Raw genomic sequence first — 27,111 nt, 5'->3', positions numbered from 1 at the left:
CACTCGGCTGAATGAAATAATGAAGTAGTCGCCAGGCAGTGACGTTTCATGTGGTGACACTCTAACAAACAGGGCTGGGGAAGCACTGAGGATGACAAAGTATAGGGGTTGGTGATCACATGACTTGTCAAAAGGTGGTCAGGAGTATACAGTGTGAAGCTGGATGATCAGCTTGAAGTGAAAACCTGGCCTCTTGCACACTTTGCTTATGCTACTGAGACAGATTGTCATCTCTGTTGGGTATTTTTTGCTTCCTTCTAGTGAAACAGGGCACCAGAATGTTAAAATATGAAATGACTGCATGTGCACTGATCCTGGCTGGATCAAATTTGGAAAAAATCCTTTTGGGATGATGTTGCATTAGTGAGCCCATTGACACAAGCTGTTGTTTGATTGAAAGCGTCTCAGATTGCTGATACTGAAAATTCACAACATATTAAAAAGTAACTTAGAAAGCAACATAATGGTTGTCTCTTTGGACAGTGTCCTGAAACATTTGTATTTTATATTGCAGTGTTTCTCAATCCTGCTTATTACCTTAGTATTACCTGTTAACCAGGGTTTGGGTCTGGTGTTCAATGCAGGAACCAAGCCCAGTTAAATTATAACCCAGTTAATTACCCCAACTTGTTTTAAATTGTGACGCTTTGATGCTTTTAAGTCTAGCTGTTCTTGGAAAATATAGACTAAGCATTGCTAAGAATGGGATAAAACTGCAATAGTGACTGAATCACTAGTACTCATGAAAGTAGACATGTTAGGCAGAGCAATCAGACCTCGCTAAGAAAAGATTTGGGGGCTCTAATGTAATCCATTGTGAGAAATTTGTTGTCTGGCTAATATGTTGACATATGCATATGCGCCCTTTCAACATTATTTCATTTGCATAAAATATGACCTTTGATTGAAGTATTTAACTAATCAGGCTGTGCATCCTGCCTTGGTTTGCCAGAACAGTTTCATTAATAAGTGATTTAAAAAAAGTAATCCAATTAAAATTGTGATTTACATTTCCTGGGTGTCAATGTGAAGGTGAATCCCAGGTCCTATATGGCGTCATCCTCTTCCCAAACAAGGCCTTGAGATAATTATGGCCAATTACAGTCATGTATGATAAATACACCAGTCCTGAGCACACTCCAGGGTAATCCAAGCAAGCTATCGGAGGAAGTAATGCGTTTTGGTGGATAATTGCAGAGAGCTAATGAATTAAACGTTGATGAGCTCCCATTATTTAAAGTGGCTGCACGTGCTGAGACCATACCCCCTCCCACGGCTGTGAATGTCTATAATTCATGAGAACAATCAAAGAGCCAAAGAGATGGCGCAAACTGTGAAAAAGACAGAGAGCGAGAGATGAACGTGTGAGACATGCTTACGGTGCAGAAAAAACGTCTGCCTATGAGAGCGTTGTCCTCTGCAGTGGACTGTAATACTGGCCCTGACATAGATTCATGTTTATCATTACTCTCCGCTGTTTAGAATGACCTGAAAGTGTCTGGAGGAGAAGCATATTAAGAAAAATGCCTGACATTATGGTTCGCCTGCAGAGAAAAACTCGTATCCATCTCTCAAGCTGGCCTCAGACAGTGGAGCATCAGAAAAATTATAATAACATGGCTGGCCCGATGGATTGGAATGTGTGTGTGTGTGTGTGTGTGGGGGGGGGGGGGGGGATGGGTTAAAATGGACATGGCACATATTCACTGTGCTAAATCAACATTAATTTTTTTTATTTTACTTTTTAGCAGGCTTTTGGTCACCATTAGATGCATGGGAACCCAAAGCTGGAGATGGATGATAACAGATCTTCTTAATATCTCAGGGTCTAGGAACCTTAAGCCTGTCATCATCCGGTCTGCAAGGTTTCATGTTGCTTCTGTGCTATTATGTTTCCTGGTTGTTTTTACCCATATATAATTGTATAAAGCTGCCCAATTCTTGTCTGTTCGCGGTCGGGTCATTGTTACTGGATGTCTTCCCTGTCCTGCTCACCATGTATTAAACCCCTGTTTTGTGACGTCGTGCGTATGCGTCCTTCTTCTTCACCACATCCAGTCATTGTTCCAGATCTACTGCCTTGCCATGTCAAACCAGCATGACAAAGCCTAGTCCTTCAGCAAACAGTGAAGAGGAACCAGGTACACCGGAGATGACATCAACAGGGTCAATGAATCTTCATCAAATGTCAGCTGACCTCCCTGTCAGACAAATTTGTCAGAAATGTACATTTTTTTTAGGAAATTAAGGAAATATTGGATTCCTGATCCATTCAAACAGCTACTTAAGCAAATATGATCTGAATTCATTAATATAGCCCTTATACACTATAATCAGTATAATTATCACGTTTTTGTAATTCATTGTATGTCAAACTGGTGGTACTGGTTTTTGGAACCGAGAAGCTTCTGCAGGTAGGTTTGAGACAACGATCAGGAATTTGGAGCCAGTCCGCCATCAGGTTATCCGACATTCCACTTGTGTTCTTAGCCTCTCTTCTTTAGTAATGAGCAAGGCTTTGACCATCTGGGTATCGCTTTTGTCCCTGGAGAGGCACTCAGGTAGTCACAGGCTACTTTCAAGTGGAGAGTCTATTTCTAAACACGCATTTATTAGCACTGGTTGGACCATCTCCACCTGGCACATTACATTTAACAGTGTCAAATGAGCAGTCACAGACCAGAACGTCCCCAAAACATTGTTTTGTGTAGAAATGGAGGCCATATGTTAAATCGGGGAAATTAGTCATCTGTCTGCTCTCTGAGAATGACTGTGCTGCATCAGTAATAATAAGCCAGGTTAAACCAGGCAGCTCTGAAGATATTCACTAAATTCTACATTGCCCTGAAAATTGATCATGAGAAATGCAACTCTCAAATCTTCACAATTAATTGCAGAATTACAGAAAAACTCAAAACGACAGTTTTTTTAATTAGGAAACTATACTTACTTGACAAGCACTGAAGAGACAGTCAGTGAAACCAAGCTGACTGAGCATCATTAACCACTGATTTATTAGACTGTAATTAACCTTTGGTGGCGGCTTGATAAATAAGTAGCTTTTTTATCATTGGCTTTTTTCTTGCTATTATGGCTGTAAAAAAAGCTGTAAAAAATGTTTTACTTATTTTCACATATCAAATGGGTGGTGTTCAGTCTTTCTCATCAAACGTATTTCTTGAATGAATATCTATCTGAATATTCGGTTTGAAAGTGGCTGTGGTAGAGAACATAAGCAAATGAAGGATGGAGGAGTTTTGACCTTGCGCTACACTTGTGCATGTGATGTATTAACAGGATGGGCTTTAAATCATCCAGAAGGAGGAAACAGTGTGAGTGACTGGCAAACATAATCTTAGTTTATAGAGGATGAAACTCATTTTATTTTGTCTATGTAAATCCATAAGATATTTTTGTCGTGACATTAGCAAACACTTCCTATGTTGAATGACAACATGGCCATTCAAGCTACATGAGCATTGCTGCATTCCATTATGCAGCATCAGCATAGGCCAGATGCCATAAAATACGACATGTCTGGTGTCATAACGTATAGCTGCTGACACGGCCTAACAGAGATTTTGTACTTCAGCAAAATAAGAACAAATGTCCATCACAAGCCAGGGGACCTCAGTGTTTTCCGCTTTGCCAAGATACTACACCACTGGGGAAACAACTTATCATTTGATCATGTTCTCCCTCTCTGTTTCTCTGTAGTCTGCAGCTCTTCATGATGACAAGGGGCAGCCACTGTATGTGTTGGCCAGCCAATGGCCTGCTGAGTCAGGCTCAGATCAAGGCTTTTATTTTTTTTATTACTATGTTACTTGACAGGACTTGCCCATTGTGTCCCCCCAGGGAAAAGAGGGTTTAGGGTATGTTCATCATGCTGTCCTTCATTCAGTCAAACCCACACTGCTTACAGTGTAGTATTTTTAAAATGAGGCCCTTAAGAAAAGCCTGGTGGCTAATTAAGGTCAGGCTGGAGTAATCCAAGAGCAGGAACACTGCAGTGTGTTTCAACACTGAGCATGGAATATGAATTGAAACCTTTTTCTGTAAGGTCCATAATATGTGTAGATTGGACAGCCAAGATTTACAGTGGTGTGAAAAAAGTGATTTCTTACTTTTTTCCATGCTAGTCACATTTAAATGTATTCATTATTAAGAGAGAAATATTTAAACCAACATGGTCCTGTATGACAAAGTGACTGTTCCCCATGTTAAAACACAACTTAAAAGTGGTTCATCATACCAGTTCAAAATCTCTAGCCACACCCAGGTCTGATTACTGGCACACCTCAATCAAGAAATCACTTAAATAAGATCTGCCTGACAAAGTGATGTTGACCAAAATATCATCATGCCAAGAGCCAACCCATTGGAAAGTATATGGCTAGCTAACATGTGATTATTGAAACTTTTCAGCTGTATCTGTGTCTCAGCCATAGACCTTGTTTCAGTGTGCTGAAAGACAAGTGACGTCCATCCATCTAACTGCAAGTTTGTTGACTCTTAAGTGGTGTAACTTAACACAGAGACCATTAATGAGTAAGCAGGTTTGGCCTTGTTGGTCAAGGACTCATCACATTTAAACTGTCTGAAGGTGGACTATTTATTTACACCACAGCAAGGCCCCAGGATAATGCTAAGACAGGGGATCTGATGGCACTATTCTGACACTGATCGAATGACATGAAAATGATTTACACGTAACCCTGCCTATTTAGGTCATTCTATAAATATAATGTGTGCCAAAATGAGTACAGGACACACAAAGTTCCACTCCAATGCTGCTAATGGGTTAACACCAGTGATTGTGCCATCCACCCATTCAGATCTGTATATGCTCACAAGCTGACTCTAACTCACTTTAAGAGGCATTTGCTAAATTGAAAAATAAAGCTAAGGCTAATAAGAAAAAAAAAATGACAAAAAGGATAAAAAAGAAGTAAGACACTTGAGTCCAGTACTGTCATTACAGGACAATTCAGGACACTCAATGCAATGTTTAAGAGTAGTCACCTTATACCACCAGTCCTCTGTCTGAGACACACCACTATTGAAAACTTGATTCCGATTGGCAGATTAAATATTCAGGCCAGGCTCTATGGGTATGACGTGATGCTGCTTATCTTTTCTCTCAATACTGGTGAGGCACAGTAACCAATGAATATTGCATTTGGTTTAGAGTGCGGGAGACAAAGGCAGAACTCTAAGTAAGATACAGTGAAGCTTGGCAGAGCGAAAGAACCTCAAAGAACATATTTCCCTCGCATCATTTCAATACCTCCATCCACTGTGGCCACGTGGTCAATGTACAATGACAGTGTAACACTGATGGCTGACATATTTACAACAAAAGATACTCCCACACAGCATATACATATACACGCATATATATATATATACACACACAGTGGGTATAGAAAGTAGTCAGACCCCATTAAATTTTGTGCTCTTTGTTACATTACAGCCATTTTTCCTCATTAATGTACTCACACAGCACCCCAAAGACAGAAAAACACAGAATTGTTGACAATTTTGCAGATATATTAACAAAGAAAAACTGAAATATCACATGGTCCTAGGTATTCAGACCCTTTGCTCAGTATTTAGTAGAAACACCCTTTTGATCTAATACAGACATGAGACTTTTGGGGAAAGTTTTTCACTCCTGGATTTTGGGATCCTCTGCCATTCTTCCAGATCCTCTCCAGTTCTGGCAGGTTGGATGGTAAACGTTGGGCTCAGGGCTCTGGCGGGGAGATTCAAGAACAGGCTTGGAGTTGTTGTGAAGCCATGCCTTTGTTATTTTAACTGTGTGCTTAGGGTCATTCTGGAAGGTTAAACCTTCAGCCCGTCTGATGTCCTAAGCACTCTGGAGAAGGTTTTAGTCCAGGATATCCCTGTACTTGTATCCCTGTAATCTTTCCTTTGATTACAACCAGTCATCCTGTCCATTCTGCTACTGCAAAACACCCCCACGGCATGATGCTGCCGCCGCTATGCTTCACTGTTGGGACTGTATTGCAGAGTTAATGAGCAGTGTCTGGTTTTCCCCAAACATGCCACTTAGAATTAAGGCCAAACATTTTTATCTTGGTCTCATCAGACCAGAGAATCTTATTTCTCACCATCTTGGAGTCCTTCATGGTTGTTTTAGCAAACTACATGCAGGCTTTTATGTGTCTTGCACTGAGGAGAGGCCACTCTGCCATAAGGCCCCGTCTGGTGGAGGGCTGCTGTGATGTTGACTTTCTTCCATCCCTCGACTGCATCTCTGGAGCTCAGTCACAGTGACCTTTGGGTTCTTCTTTACTTTCCTCAACAATGTAAAGAAACTGATAGCTCAGTTTTGCTGGACGGCCAGCTCTAGGGAGGGTTCTGCTCATGCCAAATGTAGGACCATGTGATATTTCATTTTTTCTTTGGTAATAAATCTGCAAAAATGTCAACAGTTCTGTGTTTTTCTGTCAATATGGGGTGCTGCGTGTACATTAATGAGGAAAAAAATGAACTTAAATGATATTAGCATGTCATGGCCAACGCGCCTCCAGCCCGCTAGAGGGCACCTCACCAGCCTGGGAGATGGCAACCCGGAAGAGGAAATGGAAGCGGGCGGTGGCAAGTATAAAAGGGAGGTAACACCAAGGAGACAGGCCCGCTCTTTGTATGAGTTAAATGAGTTGTATGAGTTTACTCACCAGAGACGCTAGCTCTCTTACCCACGACCTACGATAATTGAGATTCCCGTAATACGACCTTCGCCTGCCCACGACTTCGAGAATTGCCTGATCCCCTGGAAACCACGAAAGGAACCCCGACCGGAACTTCCTGACTCCAACCTCTTCCTGCCCCTGACCCTGAACCTACCTGACCCCTCGGCTAAGACGGGATTCCATGCTCCCCTACCTTTCTGCCGCCCAAGACCTACTCCCGTCCTCCCAAAGATACCGAACCATCCTGAAACCCGCCGTCTTCCGGTTCTCCTCTGCCCCGGTCCTTCCCAAAGATCCCGAACTGACTCCCCGCTGCGTTGCAGCGCGTCCATTACTTCCTCATTCCTCGCCAGCCAGGCTTCCCCGGTCCTCCTGCCCCACTCGCCCAGCGTCCTCTACCGGTACGACGGCTTATCCCCACGCCGAAAGTATGTCTGCAACTACGTCATCGTATTCCCCCTGTGACATAGCAGTATTTTAGCAAATTACTGCAAACTGTCACAACCATTTGGCATGGCGAGGCAGGTGAACGGAGATGACGAGACAAGATGACAAGGAAGAAGGACGCATTCGCACGACGTCACAAAACCGGGGTTTAATTGGTGAAGGACAGGACAGAGGATACATCCAATAACTGGTGAACATGTAACATAAAGACCCGACCGTGAACAGAAACAAACAGGGCAGCTTTATACGATAAGACACAGGTGAAAACGATTAGGGAACATTACACAGGACTAACGTGAAACTCCAGATCCCGGACTGGAGTTACCCCTTCCGGACCGGGTCATGACAATAACAAAGAGTAAAATTTAAGGGGATCTGAATACTTTCTGTACCCACTGTATATCATGCACACTACTATTTTGAGATGATTAGAGTAAGTTTCCTGTACATTTACCACTATTCCTAGTCTATTATTAACACAATTTACCGTTCATTGCTTAATGGACAGTCACAATGGGGCAGTGGTGGTCTAGCAGGTAAGGAAACAATCCCGTAATCGGAAGGTTGCAGGTTCGAATCCCGAACCACCAAGTGGCCACCAAGGTGCCACTGAGCAGCCTGTCATGGCTGCCCACTGCTCACTAAGGGTGATGGTTAAAAGCAGAGGACACATTTCGTTGTGTCACCGTGTGCTGTGCTACAGTGTTTCACAATGACAGTCTCTTCACTTTCATGTCTAAGTACCTCCTGTATATAATTTTTTTTTTGCAGTGTAAGGGATACCGAAGTGAAATCATACTAAAGATCATGCTTTATGCTCTAGACCTGTTTACTCTATATGCAGCATCCCAGTGAGCAGGAGAAAAGGAGAAATAATAGGAACTAGGTCAAGAAAAATCCTGATACTGCATTTCTACAAATACCTCAACACCTTCATTCTCAGTAGTACAAAGCACGCACACTAAACCTTGAAAAAAAATGACTAATGAGCATGTCTCTATATTTGTTTTATTTCTGTGCAGCTACAGATATGACTTATATGTGACATCCAAAGTGATTCATTCATTACGAACAGGCTTTTTCTTGCCTTGTTGCGCACACATCCCACCACCAGCCCACATCCTCCTCCACCCCACCCAACCTAGCCCACGCCCCCCACCTGCTCATCGGTGGTGAAAGACCTGCATAACCTTTTCCTTGCCAACTTCCAGCCCCCTGACCAGATGCTGCAGCTCACCCATTTCTAATTCTTTTTGATGTTGCGTTTCCTGAAGTGCTGTGGGTGTTGTGTGGGTGGATTGTGTGGTAGTTCTTGGACATGCTGTCTCTGGCTCACGCTTTTCTTGAAAAAACGTTCAGGGCGATGTGTTTAGGCAGGTGATGACTGATAACTGAAAAAAAAAAAGTGAAGTGATTGTCACTTGTGATACACAGCAGCACAGCACATGGTGCACACAATGAAAGTTGTCCTCTGCATTTAACCCATCACCCTGAGTGTGCAGTGGGCAGCCATGACAGGCGCCCGGGGAGCAGTGTGTGGGGACAGTGCTTTGCTCAGTGGCACCTCAGTGGCACCTTGGCGGATCGGGATTCGAACCGAAAACTGCTAGGCCAACACTGCACCACTGAAGGCACAGTTAGGGTTAGGTTCAGAATACATGTTGGTGAAATGATTGCCTGAAGTAAGGTTCTGAAAGCAACAATAACAAAAAAATAAAAAATCAATAAATCTGTCAAAACACAGTGGGTCAGTTTGCTCTTTATCAGCATTGTGTTAAGCATCGTGTGCATTTTGATAGATGTAGACCACAGAGCACATTCTGTAAAATCACAACAGCAAAGTGCATAATCCAAAAACATTAATCAGAAGTGTCCCCAAAGCTCTGAGCAATGAAACAGGCTCAAAGGCTCTGTGTCACATGACATGTTGAAACACATCAAAACATTTCTTGTATTGGCATATAAGAATTGTGAATAATATACATATAAAAATGACTGAGTGGAAAATCAATTCTATGAGGAAATTGTTCGGAATGCTACTACAAAGACACACTGCTTCTCTGCGTGTTAGAGAACTAACAACCCATGTCATTATTTCTGTCACCTGGAAGACATTTAAAAAACTTAAAATGGGAGGAACACACCTTCTTCTTCATTCTGGATCATTTAAACCTGCTCCTGTCATTGTACATGCAATAAGGTTAAATATCTCATTCTTTCAGCTCTCAGTTGTACAAAGAATAGTAAGAACTGCCACAAAAGTGCTGATTAATACTTGAAATATATATTTTAAAAGATTTCGATTCCATAATACCTATTCTGGACAAACAATATTTATTCGGTCTACAATAAAAACCAACTTTGCTGCACAGGGTCCTGTCTCTTCCCATCTTCTCCAGTCATCTTAGTTTTTAGCTCATGATTTCACTTTTTCATGGCACCTTCAGAAATCACCAGAAATGCATTCTATTTTACATTCCAATATCATGCAAAGAAATTGTCCCCCATAGAATATAACATTGCATTTATTTGTTGAAGATAGAAAGACAAAGTGGCTGGAGAGGAAAAGAGATTTATAGAAAGATACAGAACAAAGAAGGAAAAAAGAGTGAATGACAGACATAGAGCGATAGAGGAAGAGAAGGAATGAGACAGGAAGTGATGGGTTTGGGGGCCAGGGGGGAATGACAGCCCATTACATCCTAAAAATGCATTAACTCCCCGCCCCGTGACCCTGCCTGAATTCCTCTGAAATCTGGTGCCTTGTGACCCAACGAGCACTAAAGCACTTCAGATCTGCTTGGATTAGTCTGTCTTTTTTTCTTTTTTCGGAACAGCCTGTGACCCTGTGAAATATCTGGCTTCCCCCACTCGGTATTTGACTTTAGATTTGCATAATCAGCCGCAGATAACTCCCATGGTCAGTGCAGTGATATCAGCCTCGGCTGACCTTTTCATTGCTTTAAATCTGTTCATCTTTGTGGGCAGAGCCTCTAAATAAAGCTGTTAGGTGTAGAGTTGTTGGCTTTGAAAAGATTTTTATTTATTGTAGAGATGGCATCAGATAATATTACATTTACATTTACATTTATGGCATTTATTAGACGCTCTTATCCAGAGCGACTTACAATCAGTAGTTACAGGGACAGTCTCCCTGGAGCAACTTAGGGTTAAGTGTCTTGCTCAGGGACACAATGGTAGTAAGTGGGATTTGAACCTGTGACTCTGTAGTCTTCTGGTTCATAGGCAAGTGTGTTACCCACTAGGCTACTACCATCCCTGCCACATGACTGCCACTGATATTTGAAAATCATCGTCCCTGTGAATATAAATGACTATGCATGTGCTGAACAGTAGCTTGGCAGTAGAAGGCAGCAGGGTTGGTGGTATGTTCACAAATTACAAGTCCAAATACAGACATGCCTTCCTAAAAATGCTCATAATTGGAATTCCTTCTCTTGTTGTCTTAAAAATTGCCAGGTGCGCCTTGTTCAGGTTCCACTTTGTTCTTCCTATTGGGGCAGTGGTGGCCTAGCGGTTAAGGAAGTGGCCCTGTAATCAGAAGGTTGCTGGTTTGAATCCCGATCTGTCAAGGTGCCACTGAGGTGCCACTGAGCAAAGCACCGTCCCCACACACTGCTCCCCGGGCGCCTGTCATGGCTGCCCACTGCTCACTCAGGGTGATGGGTTAAATGCAGAGGACAAATTTCACAGTGTGCACCGTGTGCTCTACTGCTGTGTATCACGTGTGACAATCACTTCACTTTTTTTTTTTTTAGTACAAAAGGTCCAAACCACCAGTATAAGTTTTTTTGGAGTTTGAGGTTGTGTATTTAGTCCTTATATCACAGTACAGAAGATTTGGAGGGTTTTTATTTATCTATTTATTTTTGCTTTTTGATATTAAAATACTTGCAGTTATACTTTGTGTTGCACCATGGTCAGACAGCAAAGCTAAAGAGCCAACTCACCTCAGCAAATGAAGACCGAATAGACAGCACAAGAACACTGACTTTTTTGACAGTTTGCAAAGTTTTGAAAATGTTGCGTGTGCACAGCCGTCATATCAGACGGCTAACATAATTCACTTAATTTGTGTAATCCCTTCATGAGTTAACAAGTTAATGAGCAATAGTAATGTCCACTGACCCAGCAACATGCAGCATTGCTTGACTTGCTGTACACCCAGCAGCTTGTGCTGTGTTTTCGGAGACGTGTCAGGGGTGAGTGCGCTTGACAGCAGTCATAAGTTCCACTCTTCAGACATCACAGGCCCTTAAGCAAGTGCCAGCGATCACATGCAGTCACCACAATTAGTCACTTGTTAACAGGCATCTTATAAACTGATCTGCAGTTTAGCGGTACAGTGCAGTGTGGTTGTGACAGTGCAGTGCAGACGATGCAGTGCAGTTGTGACAGTTCATTATACATATCTATTTATAACTTTATACATGTGTTAACGCCATTATTAAGCTGTCAAATAATGCAAATGTCTGCAACATTTTATTGTTTCTTTCAGTTTAATCTGTCGGTTTAAGGATGAAATAGGTACAAAATAACTGTTAATTCAAGACAAAATGTAATTTCCCTTGGTGCTTGTAATGATGCACATGATTGATAATCTTACTTTGAGATGTCCTTTGTCACTAGAATAAATATTACTTTCAAAATGTTATTTAAGTCTAAGCTTAATTTTGCCATAATGAGCAGCAGTGATATTTGTGCTTTATCTTGTTAGGCAGAATTCACTTGGGATGGGGGCTGGAATCAAAGACGGTTGAATGCAGATGCTGCGTGAGCAGGCTGAGTGAAAGAAAGAACCCAGTACCAAAGCAGACATTAAATTATTCTTTAGTACTGTGTTTGGCTGTGGCTTTGACTCTCTGTAGCTAATTGGGACCATGAATTTATGAGAAATATTCTGAAAACCTTATCTTGAATGTTTGGTCATTATCTGAAAGGTTTATTCAAATAGACAATTTGGAGAAAAGAAGAGACATTGCAATTTAGAGCAATTTAGTCCCTCTGGGTCCGTAGCGGGAAGGGTCAGTGCACATCAATGAAATGGTGTGCTGAAATGTTCTCACAGAAGTGTCATGCCCCCCTTCCAAAACAGCCACAATACAAAAGCAGAGACAAATATCTAAGACCCTAGAAACCTGTCACGCCGTCATTCAAGTCTTGTGCCGAAGGTTTGTCTCCTCCCTCTGCAAGCCTGATCACATTTAGAAAATAGATGAAGAGATGGATCCATTTAATCACAGAACAACTGAATGAGCAGAGGTCCTCAATAGTGTGCAGGCAACGATTTTCAAAGCTTCAAACCAATCAAATAAATAAACCTTATTTGTCTTATTTTCCCACTCAGTCTCTCTTTACTGCTAATGGGCCACTTTTCTTTTGGTCTTCAATGCTTCTGCAATAACCATACCATATACCATACCATATTTATTTATAAAGCCCTTTAACACAACAAAGGAGCTGACCAAAGTGCTGTACATTAAAATACAAATAAGTAGAATTACCAGGGACAGGACAGACATGGACAAAAAGTTCGTTAAAATTAAAGGATAAAAAGAAAACAGAATAAAATTAAATATGAGAAACATGAAGCAATTTGAATTAAACAAGGGGTTGAATAAAACAGAAAATATTTAAGACAACATATTAAAAGAGTAAAGACAGGACTGCCTAAGAAACCACATAAAACACGGCATAAGAACACCATACAAGAACCACGTCACACTGGGTTAAAAGCCAGGGTGTAGAAGTGAGTTTTTAAACGAGATTTAAACACAGTGATTGACAGAGCCTGTCTGACACTGATTGGCAGGTCAGTCCATAGACGTGGGGTGGCCACTACATAGGCCCTGTTGCCTCTGTGCTTGTAATGTGACCTAGGAACAGATCATTTACATATATTTACATTTAAGGCATTTGGCAGACGCCCTTATCCAGAGCGACTTACAACGTGCTTTCACAAGGGGCTAGGGAAGCGAGGTCAATACCGGAATTTTCAATAAAAAATTTAAGGCCATCCACCTCTTGACATCAGTCAGACAGTCAAGGAGAGGTTGGATAGAACACCGCTTGTTAGACTCTAGGGGAAAGAATACTTGAAACATTGTGTTTTCGAATAGCTGGACATGAACAACCGTTTCAAGAAGTTTAGAATTAAAAGGTAACTTTGAAATCAGCCTAAAGCTTGATAATGCAGTGGTGTCGAGACCTTTATTTTTCAGGGGTTGAACAACAGCACTTTTCGGCACCACTCCAGAGACCAGGCTACTGTTAATGATGGAGAGGATAAGTTGCCCCATGTTGGGAATGCCTCTTTTAAAAGGCAAGGAGGAATAAAGTCTAAGGGGGAACCCAAGGGTTTCATTTCAGAAATATGTTGCTCTAAATATGAGAGAGAGAGACAGGCTCAAATTGGTCAAACACTGCAATATTCATGGGTGCAATCGATTGGTGGCCAAGGGGCGGCATGATTTGGGCCCTAATGTGTTCCACTTTTTCCATAAAAAAATGCTTAAAATTTTCACAGGATTCAGCAGAGGCCTTTAACGGCTCAGGTTCCTGAGTGTTAAGAATGGAATTTAGTGTGTTAAAAAGTAGCCGGGGGTTATGGGATTTTGTGTTACTAGATATTAGGTTAGAATAGAATTTACCGCCCTCTGTCGGACCATTTCAAGGGAAACCTGCAAGCGATCTTTTTTCCATTTTTGCTCAGCACTCCTACACTCTCGTCTGATAGCACGAGTGGTGGCATTTAACCATGGCTCAGATTTTGGCCTTGACTGTTGAGGTTTAAGCGGTGCTACCTGGTCCAGAGCGACTTGGCAGGCAGAGTTAAATCGGAGTGATATCTCCTCTGGGTTGCCAGACAGCGAGGCTTGGTTACACGTAAAAGAGGTGAAAAAGTGAGCAGTAGTGGAGGGTTTTAAAACATGGCGGAGCCAAGCAGGGCTTCACAAGGCTTCACGGGTTAAACAACAACAGGCGTAAAAACAAATAAAACAGGCTTACGATTTGAGGTCTCCAGTTTCCAGGTTACCTACTGGTATCACACATGTTAAAACAAGGTCCTGAGCAGGCCCTTTTACAGATGCCAAGAGCTTTTTTAATCTAGAACTGTACAGTTCTAGATTAAAAGAGTCCAGTAGATTCAAAAAGTCCTTGAGGGTGTAGGTTTTTACGAACTCCCCGCCAATCCCGGGGTGGACGGGATGATCGCAGAGGTGGAGACCTCTGTGGTGAAGTGACCAGAGGAACAAGACAGGAGAAGACTCCTTGGAATTTCGAGGGTGCAGTCATTGTTGGCCCAGAAAGACCTTGGGTTGGTGAGACACGCTCGGCCTCAGCTTCGCTCGAGTTCGATGGAGCTTCTTCCGGCAGGCCACTAGCACGGGCGCCATCTTGGTCGGGTTTGCCGATGTGTGCGATAACGGGCAGGGCTGATGTGCCAGGAAGGGCAATGTCATTTTTTATGCCCAATTACTTATTGGCACGGCTCATTGGCACTCCCCAGTGTCTTTTATATCACTGCTGTAAAGCTGAGGTGACTTGTTTGACCATTCTGACTCTCCGTTCAGGTGTCCCTAAGGTAGCTGGGTGACCCAACAGGGAAGGACTCGACACGTCATGGTTTCCATTGGACTTTTTCCTTCCTCCTAATAATACAATCCATTATTAGCATGCCGGACTCGCAAAGGACAACACTGTGCAATTTAGTGAGGCTTTAGTGACGACTTTTTCACTCTTTGGGTATTTATTCTGATTGCTGTCAGCTCTCACTGTTTGTGTAAATGTATTTTGGTTGTGTTGTGTCCTTATGCAGTCATTGTCTTTTATGCCTTGTTTCCACATGGAATGTGTTTTTATGTTATTTTGTATTAAACCCCCATTTATGTTGAGTGATGCAAATGTCTTCTTCCCTGCACCGCCCTGGTCCTGACAAGATGGTTCTATGCAAAAATAATAGAACAAACAATTTTGTTCTGTGCAAAATACTATTGTATAGTAAAATATCACTTTTATTCAGACAATAATTGTATCAGAAATTTTGTATATATCATTGTATACAATATATTATATTATATTGTTTATACTGTAATACAATTAGTTTTTTCTTTATACAAAAAATAAAAATATATATTCCAAAACTTAACACTGTGTATTACATTCCAAAAGCATATTGAAAACCGTATTGATTTAATGGTGTTGTGCATGTTGACGTGAAGAAATCAAATCAAGCTAATGGCTGCCATACATCAGATGCCATGTCCATTCTGACATGTTCACTCAAGGGTCAACTCCAGCAACATAGCCACATCTCAACAGCTCACAAGGCATCAAGGGATCAGGGCTAGAATGGCCCTAAATCCAGAACTAAAAATACTTTGCCAATCCTTGGGATTACAACACTAAACAAGTGAACAATATGCAAATGCCAAATCTGTGAGTGGACAGGGAAATGGCCATGAATGGTGCCTGGGAGCCACACCTGCTCTTTTCTGCAGCATAAGCACTTATGGGTATTCCAACGCCATGCTGGGACTCAGCTGATGTCCCTAAAGCTCTTTAAACTCAAAGGAACTCAGCAGAGTTAAGTAATACATGCTAAGCTCTGTTGACATATGCCTACTAGCCACAAGATTAAAACCAACTTCTGACACTCGTTCAGCAGAGATTGGTTGACAGCATGGTTGGTCTGACTGGTCTACAGTCCCAAATGGTGGTGTCACCTCTAGCGACCATGTGTTCTTTATGTGTTGAAGAAACTGGTTCTGCAGTTTTTTCCCGCTGTCCAAAGACACACAAACTATGTGGAATGGTGACTGCATGCACTCAGAGTTGGAAAGTGAGAGCTGAGACATTCTCCTATAGAGCACCGCAGTTGTGGAACGGCTTGCCTGTCAGTGTCCGGGACTCAGACACAGTCTCAGTGTTTAAATCTAATCTGTTTTCTCTGGCTTTTTGTTAAAATCCTAGACCCGCATTTCACTTCACTTTGACGCAGTGTCAATTATAAAGTCCAGTTTATCACAGAGTCCCCCTGTTAGACACAGACAAAGTTAAATTCACCCTAGTTAGGCTGTCCTAGTTAGGGTACCGGGCCACTGTAGCACCAATATACCACTATAACCACAGATTTCAGTATCGGTCGTACAGTGCAACCGTCTGCCGCTGCTTCTGTTTGTGTTTCTCCGAGATACGGAATAAAGCACCCAGACTACTGGCAGACCCCAGTGAAGAGACCAGCAGATAAATCCTGGTTCCTGACAACTGCTAAACAAGGACGTACCATGAAACAAACCAGAGGGTCACCACAGCCACCACCACCGCTACAACTACAGCTTCAGGGATCTTCAAATGGACCAGTAACATCATTATGGACACGTAATCTAGACCATGACACTGGACTACATCCTGGACTCCTCCAACCCTACAACTGTAGGACTTATTATTATATCATCCCCAACCCTGCACTGACACCATTTGCAGGCTAACTCTACCCTGGAAGGGGGTCCCTCTCTGTATCACTCCTTCCCAACGTTTCTTCCTTTCTTTTTTTCTCTCTCCTAGAGGTTTTTTCCTGTGGAGTTTTTCCTTGTGTGCAGAAGGGTCAAGTGTGGGGGTGTCAACTGTAGGGCCTGTCGAAGCCCATGGAGACATACTGTATGTGATTTTGGGCTATATAAGAAATAAATGTTGTTGTTGATCAGTACATTTTCACATTACAGGAATTTAATAGCAGCACCATTAAATATGTTGACCTGTAGAAACAGGCATTTTAATATATAATTAAAGGCATGTGCAGGTATCTGGTATCTTCTGATATTTCATTTCGCTCATGACACATGCAGACAGCAATGCTTCTTTGAAATACAATCCTATGACTTGAGCTGGGTATGGCTGAAGTCTGTCATGGAAGTGCTTGTGAGGTTTCATACGAAAGTGAGATGTTGATCACTGCGGATGTTACTACAGACGTGACTCAGAGGAAGCAACTGGAGGAAGAGGAATCTATCCATACACATTCTACATACTCGAACCTACCCTGGGTGAGTCCCCACCCTGTGCCCAATGTCTGGGGATGTGATCCGGCACCCGCGACCCTGATATGGATATGGTGATGGACCTGGATAAGGATAGTGAGTGAGTGCATGAGAGTCTTCTGTTTGTTCTGTGAGTGAATAAGGTTAAGTTAGGGTTAAGTTTTGGTGTACACGTGACTGCACTCTGTGACCTGGTCTGGCCTGTTGCATTCTGGTGAGATCTGTGCATGTTCTTTGTCCTGTTTGCTTATTCCCACAATATCACCCGGGGACAGCTGATGTGTTCAGTCAGATGCAGCACTCAACTACCTCGAGATCATAAGTTATGCAATCTCCCCTGCTACTGAAGTTACACAGGCCTTCTGTTGGGAAGAGCTGCTATGCAAAGTAATTCAGCATTGCTTGGTCTGGGGAGGAAATAAAAGAAAAAAAGAGAGCAATTTTTATTTAATGGAACAAGGTTATGTTGTGCTTGTGTTACTACACAAGGAACCCATACACAATAGGATCATACTTCATTGGGTCTAGATTGGTTCAATTTACTACATATTAGTAGTTGAAATAACCTGAATAAAACTTTATTCAAATGACGTAGAGTGCATCAGGTGCACCTTTACACATTTCTCACCATATTAACTCTGAATGCCTCTGCAAGCATAAAATGCACATCTGGAATGATTGAACGATCTGGGCTTACCACCAGTTGCTGGTGGATTGTAGATTTTAGTTCAAGTGCTGTTTTCAGCAACTGCGCCAAGGTTTCGCTGGACTGGCTCTTGTCCCACTCTCTGTTCGGGTTTGGCATCAAACTGTGCAATGACTAGTGTGTGGATAATTTCCTCCAATTAATCACAATGAAAACTCTGTGGGCACTACCATTGTGTAATTACGACATTCCCCATGGCACTGGGCGTAATGAGGTAATGCACTTTTTTTTAATTATATGATACGACCCTGTAATGTAAATGGTTAACACATCATACTGTGTCCAAGGTGAACAAAAACTCGTTATATCTAGAAAACTTGACAGAGCATTGCATGGGGATTAGCTGCTCCTCATCTCCATGTCATGTGAATGAATATATGACCTTCAGCTAAGGCTGAATTGAGATCTGCCAATTTTACGCTTCAGTTGGAAAAATAAACCCACTGGAATCAAGGGTCAGTCTGTTCAGGATTTTGTGATTTTTGCAAATGCAACAATTCATGCAAATTTCATCAAACCCTGTGAATTCCATCAAACCCTGTGAAAGCATATGCATACACTTACTAATCAGTGAGTGCTGCTTCTGATTAATTTCCTTATTATCCTTTTGGTTTTCATTTTCTCCTCCAAAAACACCAAAAAACAGTCATTGCCATTTTTTTATCCCAATTTTGTGATGCTGTAACACTAATCTGTCCTTGCATCATCATGGTAAGTCAACGTGGAGAATCACCAGCAGCTCAGAATGGGCTTTTTAGCTGGACTACCACTAACAGGTTTGGTTCAGTTATATCAAAGTAGGCCAAACGAGAACCTATATTAACGAGATAACTCGTCAATCCAGAAACACGTCAGAATTGATTCTTCTCAAGCAAATGTGCTATGCATCCATATACAACGGCAGAGAATTCCTCCCAAAATGTACTGTCTTACAGATTTTATAAAAAAGTGAAGTGATTGTCAGTGTGATACACAGCAGCACAGCACACGATGACTCAATGAAATGTGTCCTCTGCTTTTAACCCATCACCCTTAGTGAGCAGTGGGCAGCCATGACAGGCGCCCAGGGAGCAGGGTGTGGGGAAGGTGCTTTTGCTCAGTGGCACCTCAGTCGGGATTCGAACCGTCAACCTTCTGATCACGGGGCCACTACTTCCTTAACTTCCAGGCCACCACTGCCACCTGACCAGCTGATGACCCCTGTAAACACCAGCTCTCAGACCCATCTGTATCCGTCTGCCACCGCGTGTGTGATGCAGCTATTTTTCAACGCGACGAGCCCACGTGTCGCCGGTGACCGTTGTGATCTGGATCCAACGCGATCGCTCGACGCAGATGAGTAGCTTGCCTCCGACACGGCGACGACGCCGATTTTACGCCGCGATTGCGTCACGCCCCACGCCCTGTGTCTGTTTCGAAAGGCGTCCACGGCGTGCGTTACGGAGACGTACGAGTCAGCGCAGTGGCCGCCGCCGCCGCGCCGGGGACTGCCGGACAGTGTTGCCACGACCGCTGAAAACAAGCCAGCATCCCACCACCAAACCGCAGGCGTGCTCCCCCAAAATGCACCTGCGATTTTCTTAATGCTGCCGCTTCCGTTTTCCCACTGATTGGAATGTACAGGCTTTACATTAAAATGTCCAAGGTTTCTGTTGTTCAACGCATTTGCAGCAAAATTCAATTTAAAGAGAATCAATCAATTAAGCAATCAATTAAGCAATCCGTCTACAACACCACAACATTATGGTGTTCGTTTATTCAATTTTTTTCACCACCCCGATATGGCACCGTTATTGTTCATTTTTAAAATAAAATAAATCACATTGGTGTTGATCAAATTAATTATAACCGTGAGGAAAGTCTGCCGTGAATCTCGCGAGATCTGGCAACCCCTAGAGTAAATCCTAACGGTAGATGGCGGTAACCCAAGAACCCTCAGCCACCAGGTTCACCACAACTCTCTCAGTTTGCGCCACTCGCAGAAGAGACAGCAGAGCCGAGCAGCTGAAGGACAGCAAATGAAAGAGGAGCGCGTCCACTGGGTCCTCCCGAGTTTCACGCGTGGTCTGTCCTCCACAGCCGGAGACAGTGCGTCCCGAAATCATGGAAGAAAAATCCAATTCGTTCTCCAGCAACAAAGACGAGAAGGCGGACGGGAATAACGTGTTCCAGCGGCAAGACTCCATACAGAAGAACAACATGGGGAGCAAAGAGCACAGCAACTCGGTGGGCTTGAAGGGGGACCGCGAGGAGACCATGGTCGGCTTCGATGACATGGACGCGGCGTCGCGGCAGTACGGCTTCATGCAGCGCCAGTTTGGGGCCATGATGCAGCCCGGGGTGAATAAGTTCTCCCTGCGAATGTTCGGCAGCCAGAAGGCGGTGGAGAAAGAACAGGAGAGGGTCCAGACGGCGGGATACTGGATCATCCATCCCTACAGCGATTTTAGGTAAAATCGCGCTGGCGTGTACCTCCAAACACACACACACACACACACACACACGTCCCCCAGACATGATATTCCTGCCACGGGCGTGCACTGGCGTTAACACTCGGGCGCGCCCGGCGTGGCGGAGGGAAGCGGGAGGAGGCGGCCGTCCTCGGACGCCCTTGGCGAAGAAGGTGAAAGTCATCGTGGCGGCAACAGGAAAAGTGCCGTTTATTTCATCGTCGTGAAGTGGAGGGGGGGTGGGGGGGGTGGACGTGGACGTGACGGGACGTGACGGCTACGTTGCGCCAGCGGGGTTGTAAACATGTCCCCCCCCCAGGACCGTCTGCGGTGGAACAGGGGATACGGAGGGGATAAATCCCACGGGAATTCGTGTCACCCGACCTGTAGACGCCGCCTACCAATCGTAGTATTTAAAAAAAAAAAAAAAAATGACACGACCGTGTCGAGATTAAAGGACGTCGTGGGATCCCGTGAAATCCGTGAATGGCATACCACTGCAGTATGGATATGGTATCCCTCTCAAGCCGCCTGAAACCAATAATTCATGCGCACGTATCACAACAAAAATGTCATAAAATATATATCTCGCGCGATATATATATAGAGAGAGAGAGGTTTTTTTCGAATTCGTTGAAAGTCGTGTATGGTTTTTATTTATTATTATTATTAAATTTTTTTTTTGCATGATGAATGAACCATATGCACGCAAGGAACAATGCGCCGACCGTCCTGCAAGAGCATTGGCTGGATTTCCCTGGCAACAACTTGTTAAAGAAGCGCTGTCCTGCCTGGACAGCGTGGACCCGCCCGCCCATGTCCCTGTCCACGGTGCTGAAAAAAAAAAAAAAAACGACCGTCCACACGGGGCCAATTCGGCAGCTCAAATAGAACCGTGTTGCATATTCATAATCAACATTACCCATGCTCGTTGGCATGAGTGACCACCGTTTTTTACAGCGCATGAAAGAATAATAACAGACAGTGGTGTCATTGTACAAAGCACATCAGTTCACCCTCTGACATCAGGGGTTTAAAGGAGGGTGAGGAGGATTATGGCTATAACATGACACTCAGAGAGCTTACAGTTGGCCCAAGCGCTGTGATGTAATGTGATTGACCTTTCCATATTATGAGCGAAGGGTGTATGTGATCGGAGCCGCTTGACATGCATACCTGACCGCGGCCCCAAAATTGAAGCTGGCCATATTAACCCCTCGCCGAAAACTTAACTTAAAGATGCTAAACACGCCATCACTGTCGCTGACAGGTGGATCCGGGTTTGTTCATTTTACACTCGTAGGTTTGAGCTTTGGAGGGTGGCATGAACGTGCAATGTGCCTTCTGTGTGTCCCGATGCCTCCTTTCCCCCCTAGAATATCGGCGCACAATTACTGAACATGGGGTAGAACAAAAGAGGGTTTGGACTAACTATGGTGAAACTAAAACTAAGCAAAGTATGAGCAGTCATGAGCAGTCTTTTTAGCCATTTAAATCGTGTTGTTGTTTTTTTTTTTTCTTTTACTATTTCTTAGGATTCGGTTAAATGACAATTGGCTCAACATCAAGTCGATTTTTCCAGCAAAGCTGATAATAAAGCAAAAAGAGGGATTAAAGTTAGAATAAAGCTCGGAAGAGAGAGCGAGAGAGAGAGAGAGAGAGAGAGAGCTCTCATCAGCAGACTTCGGGGCTAACACACACGTCTGTGGGCTATACTGTATCAGCAGCACCGCACGGAACAATGTGCAATGCAAGAGTGCACCGGCTTGGCAAGCCTCTCCGTTTTCCCAAAGCGGAATCCTCTTTTCTTGGGAAGACAGAGTTCATTCTCTGTTTTTTTTTTTGTTTTTTTTTTTTCTAGAATGGCACCAGCGGTTACGTAATTCGTTAAATCTATCGCAGCATTTAGTTTATTTATTTATTTCCCCTGGTTACGCACACGCGCCTCCCTCTCCACCGACAACATGACCCGGGGGAATCGGTGACGGTCTGAAAACCGGCGACATCGCATGGAGGACAGCATCATTCATGTGCCCTTTGTGCGGGTCTCATTGGGAGCGTTGAGGAAACTCAATATGCAGTCATCTCGTAATAAGGAGACTGCTTAAAGATTAATGGCTGGTTAGTAATATTTATTATTCATAGATTGACTGGATCAGGCCCGGGTCTTTGGGAGCAGGCTTTTGTGTCCTTCGTCCAACTGCCTCATAAGTTGTCACTCTTTACGTTTCAAAAGGTTCTCAAAGGGTCAAAGTGGTAAAACAACGGGACACTGCTGAAGAACCCACCAAACTGGAATCCAAAGAGGCCAGATTGCAGATTTTAGAGACAACCGTGGGCACTTTGGTGATATTTATTGTAGTGACGTCGCAAGTGAGTCAGTTAAGACACATTTATGTCTTTGGTCGATGAAATGAATATGAAAATGAGATATGAATGCCTGCATCAAGGGCCGTCTGATTTCTAACCCAAGATTATTTACTATTTTTAGGCGCTGCAACTTTGGCTGTGCATTATTTATACTCACCGGTTTATCTTTTCTTTTCTCTCTTGACTCTGCCTTCTGCAATACCGTCTGAAGAAGGTCCTTGTGCGCCTATCCTCTCCAAACTGATGCCCTCTGGTGCTCTCTAATTAGCTGCACTCGTTTTTTTGGTCCCCTCCTTTCTTCTGTAGAGCAGAGGATTGCTCTAAATTTAATGCTGTGTGGTGTCCACAAAAATAATTCAAGAAGATCCTGGATTCTGTTAAAAATAACACGTGGGTAGCTGTTGGCGCAATTAACAGACACCCAATAACCCCTAAATAATCATCAGCGCCATAGACGACTCCTCTTGATTATTCGCTAAATGGGCGCTATTATCACCATAACTACATGGTATAAACGCATGGGATGGGCAGAGCAAGGAGCGTTAGTTTACGCGACTTATGCAACGTAGTGATGTAATGTGGAAAGCGGGGGCGCCATACATATGTTCTCCGCCAATTAATTGTCCCTCCTTGTGTTTCCTTTGCAGACCATTGACAGGGGCACGTCACATGCCCATTGTTCGCCCTGTCACAATATAGTGTTGACTATGTTAGGTGTCGGCGTCGGCACGTGCCACCGGCGATGGAGTTGAGTTTCCGAGCACGGCGAGTATGCCGGTAGCGATGAAAGGACATCTTCGGCTGGCCGATTAATTATTGATCCTTTTCTTACGTCCGGGATTATAGGCAATCGGTTACCAATTCAGCACAGTTAGCCTAAAAGCATGCCTGTCGCCTGGGTCCCATTCGCAGACGTCCTCAGGCAGTTGGCTTCTCATCCATCGGGGTTAATGCAGCGGTGTAGATCACTGGCAGCGTTCCTCACCCAGGACGCACCTTCAGATACATCCTGAGGGTAAAAATATTCACACTGGATATTGTTAACCAGCGAGGTGACTGCTGGAGTGGAGACAATTACCCGACACTCGATCCTCAGATATTTATAAAGCAAGGCCCATAGCGTCATTTATTTAAGCAGATCCATTTCAGACCGGTGCATCTTCCGCTGGCCAAGGTTTTAAGGCGTGCGATAGGATTCTTGAAAGCATCTATTTTCGTTCCGCGGACTCATGCCGCTATCAGCGGCCGGGGACATTTCCTACCCTTTCACAACCCTGTGGGCGCCCTCTGTTCGTCAGAGGAACTGGCATCTGCATTAACACCGCGAGCCCGGTCTGGCTCCCAGACCTCGGAGATTTGACTCATCCTTCCCAAAAAGGAGAAAGGCAGGTGGCGGCGGGGCCGTCGGCGGTTCAATCCACGCGGCACAGCTGACGGTGGGAAAATGGGCATGTCTGGGATCCATTTTTGAGGCAGATGCCCCATGGTGATCCTGATGGAGATACTTAGCTTTAATTCTGTTGGCTTTAAGGAAGCCTGGGAGGAATGTGGACGGTGAGACGTGTTCAGAGCCAGACTCGGCGGCTCGTGCTGACACAAGCAGTCAGACATTTTGTGGCTTGATGGACAGTCTGGTCCTGACAGTGAAAAATCACAGTTAAAAACAGTCCACAGACCCCTAAATATGTGAATTTATATTCCACTGCCCTGAGGTTATATATCCGTATGGACGAATCCATATTTTTTCAAATACTGTTAAATAAATTAATTGCACTATACGGTCCTGGCACAACCTGAAATGTCAGATCTTTCTGAAATTTTAGATTATGTAACTGGGGTTAATCTTTTAACATGCTAATGAGATTCAGTGTTCAATAGAGGCTCCATGTTGTGCCTGCACTGTAGCAGTAAGCCCAAGTAGGCTGAAACGTTTATAGAATACATTACCGTAAGTCGAAGGTCCACACACTCGCAATGTGACAAAAATGAATGAAATACTTTTTTTTTTTAACTGCAAGGTTCTTCATCTTCAGGCCAGAATGGCGCAAAGCTGGTTGAGAGAGGGACACTCGACAGATTGATGTCTTGCTTTAATCTTTAATCCTCCAAGGGCATCTTCACTTGTCGAAGTCTTATGTTCTTCACATTATCCTCTCTTAGTGGTATTGTGTATCTTGAGACAACAGCAGGACTATACATAGCTTGTGCTGAGATTATTTAAATGACCGAGCTGGGCAGAGGGTGGGGCAAACCAAAGCCAGCCCAGCTCAGCCACACTGATGGTGGAATGGTGAACCGTGATTAATAATGTGGCACATTACCTGCAACTTATGGGAAATCTGTACTTTGCTGTCATGTGAGGGATTTCCTGTGTCTTTGAAACTTTCCGTGAAATATACCAAACATAATCACAGCTACTGTCCTCTTACTGGGGCAGTGGTGGCCTAGCGGTTAAGGAAGCGGCCCCGTAATCAGAAGGTTGCCGGTTCGAATCCCGAGCTGATTACATTAGATCAACTGCTTCATTTCATTAGTAACATTGGAATTGGAATGGACCTAGGGCTGGAAAAATGGCATAAAATCTCACAACTATGTACCCTATATGATACATATCCACAATTACCAGTGGTATGTTGTTCATGATTAAATATAGAATAAGTGGCTAAAAATGTATGCAAATTGTATGTCTCGCCCCTCTTCCTGACATGAAACATTTTGCCTGTTTTTCAGGTTCTACTGGGACTTGATAATGCTCATCATGATGATGGGGAATCTAATCATCATTCCTGTTGGAATAACATTCTTTTCAGAGCAAACCACCACCACCTGGCTAGTATTCAACGTGGCTTCAGACACCATATTTCTGGTGGACCTTGTCATGAATTTCCGGACTGGGATCGTCAATGAGGAGAGCTCTGAGATCATCCTGGACCCTAAGGTCATCAAGATGAACTACCTGAAGAGCTGGTTTGTTGTCGACTTCCTCTCATCCATACCAGTGGATTATATATTTCTAATAGTGGAGAAAGGGTTCGATTCGGAGGTGTACAAGACTGCCCGTGCTCTGCGAATTGTGAGGTTTACTAAAATCCTCAGTCTCCTGCGCCTCTTGAGACTTTCTCGACTCATCAGATACATTCATCAGTGGGAGGAGGTGAGTGCCCTGAGCATGCGTTCGTCCGCTTACTTGGCCTTCGGTTACAGTTTGCGTCTGAAAAGCCATCAGTGAAATGTGCGTCAGCGAGTCACATTAACAGCGCCAGTGCTCACGTTCAGCCCAGTGGCATTTCACAATCTATATCGATGGGGGGGGGGCGATGGCAGAGCTGCGCCACCCCCGGTCGTGGCGTTTACTCCGGAGCAGCCGAATCGAAGGGCTAAGTCGATATTGCGCTACTCAGAGGTTTGCTTGCGTGATTCACCTCATCTGCCCTGCAGCTTCAAAACTCTCCCTGGGATCTTTTTTTCCCGCTCCTGGCTCCCCGTGGCTGAGCGTATTAGTACCCCTCACAAGGAAACTGAACCCGTAAAACCTCAGTGTGGCATGACTTATCAGGCACGTTGAGGAAGTGTCTCGCGTGTGACCGGTGGTGCTGTGCCCTTGGAAAGGACACTTAACCTCACTCCAGGGATCCAGGGATGCTGCAAAATGGCTCCCCTCCCGAAAAAATTGAAAAATAGTCAGCTCAATGATGAAACTGTGGACGAAGAGTGCAGCGTATATATATCAGAGGCTACATCATACGGACTAATCAGAACATCGGCATTGACTGATTCTGCCAACTGATCGCGTAGACTCGTCAACATTTAATTACAAGCTCTTACATCGTGCGTTTCCACCATCTGCCATACAACATTTTTCGCCCATCTGCCAACGTTCAAATCAGCATATCAGTAAAACAGGGGTTAAAATAAGAATGGTTAGCTCAATAAGAATGGTTAGCTCAGTGTTTGCAAATTCTGAAGGTATTAATAGATAAGAGAGGACATTGCTAATTCAAGGTCATTGTACACACAAAGCAGTTCTAACAGTACGATGTGAAACGGCACTGAATAAATTTGCCCATGCACAACCACTTCAGGATAAAGATAAATCACCATGTGATGTGTGTGTGATGAATCGCTCTAAGACATGATGCAGAGGTCATAATATGATGGTCACGCATAAATAGCGATATATTGATAGACAGTCCAGGGTAGTGGAAGGAATGTAACGGAGTTCCCCGAAGCTGGTTCATCATCCTGGTTCACTACCTACCGTTGCAAAGCTATTAAAGATGCATTTTCACCCGTCCCATAATTGAAATGAAGACACCGCCCCTGTATATGAATGAAGCTCGCTACAGTCACTGAGC

At 43.7% G+C, this 27,111-nt stretch overlaps 1 protein-coding gene across 1 annotated transcript in view; it reads left to right on the top strand.

The window, feature by feature from the left end:
- Positions 1-20,039: 20,039 nt before the first annotated feature.
- The window catches only part of hcn1 (hyperpolarization activated cyclic nucleotide-gated potassium channel 1), a 64,881-nt gene continuing 57,809 nt past the window's right edge, over positions 20,040-27,111 (top strand). Inside the window, exons 1-2 of the mRNA XM_028971956.1 lie at positions 20,040-20,386; positions 25,487-25,910. Of these exons, the coding sequence (XP_028827789.1) occupies positions 20,040-20,386; positions 25,487-25,910 (771 nt within the window). The remainder of the gene's footprint in view (positions 20,387-25,486; positions 25,911-27,111) is intronic.

Source organism: Denticeps clupeoides, chromosome 3 (assembly GCF_900700375.1).
Source record: "Denticeps clupeoides chromosome 3, fDenClu1.1, whole genome shotgun sequence".
Classification (NCBI taxonomy): Eukaryota; Metazoa; Chordata; class Actinopteri; order Clupeiformes; family Denticipitidae; genus Denticeps; species Denticeps clupeoides.
This window is presented reverse-complemented; position numbering and strand designations above follow the sequence as displayed.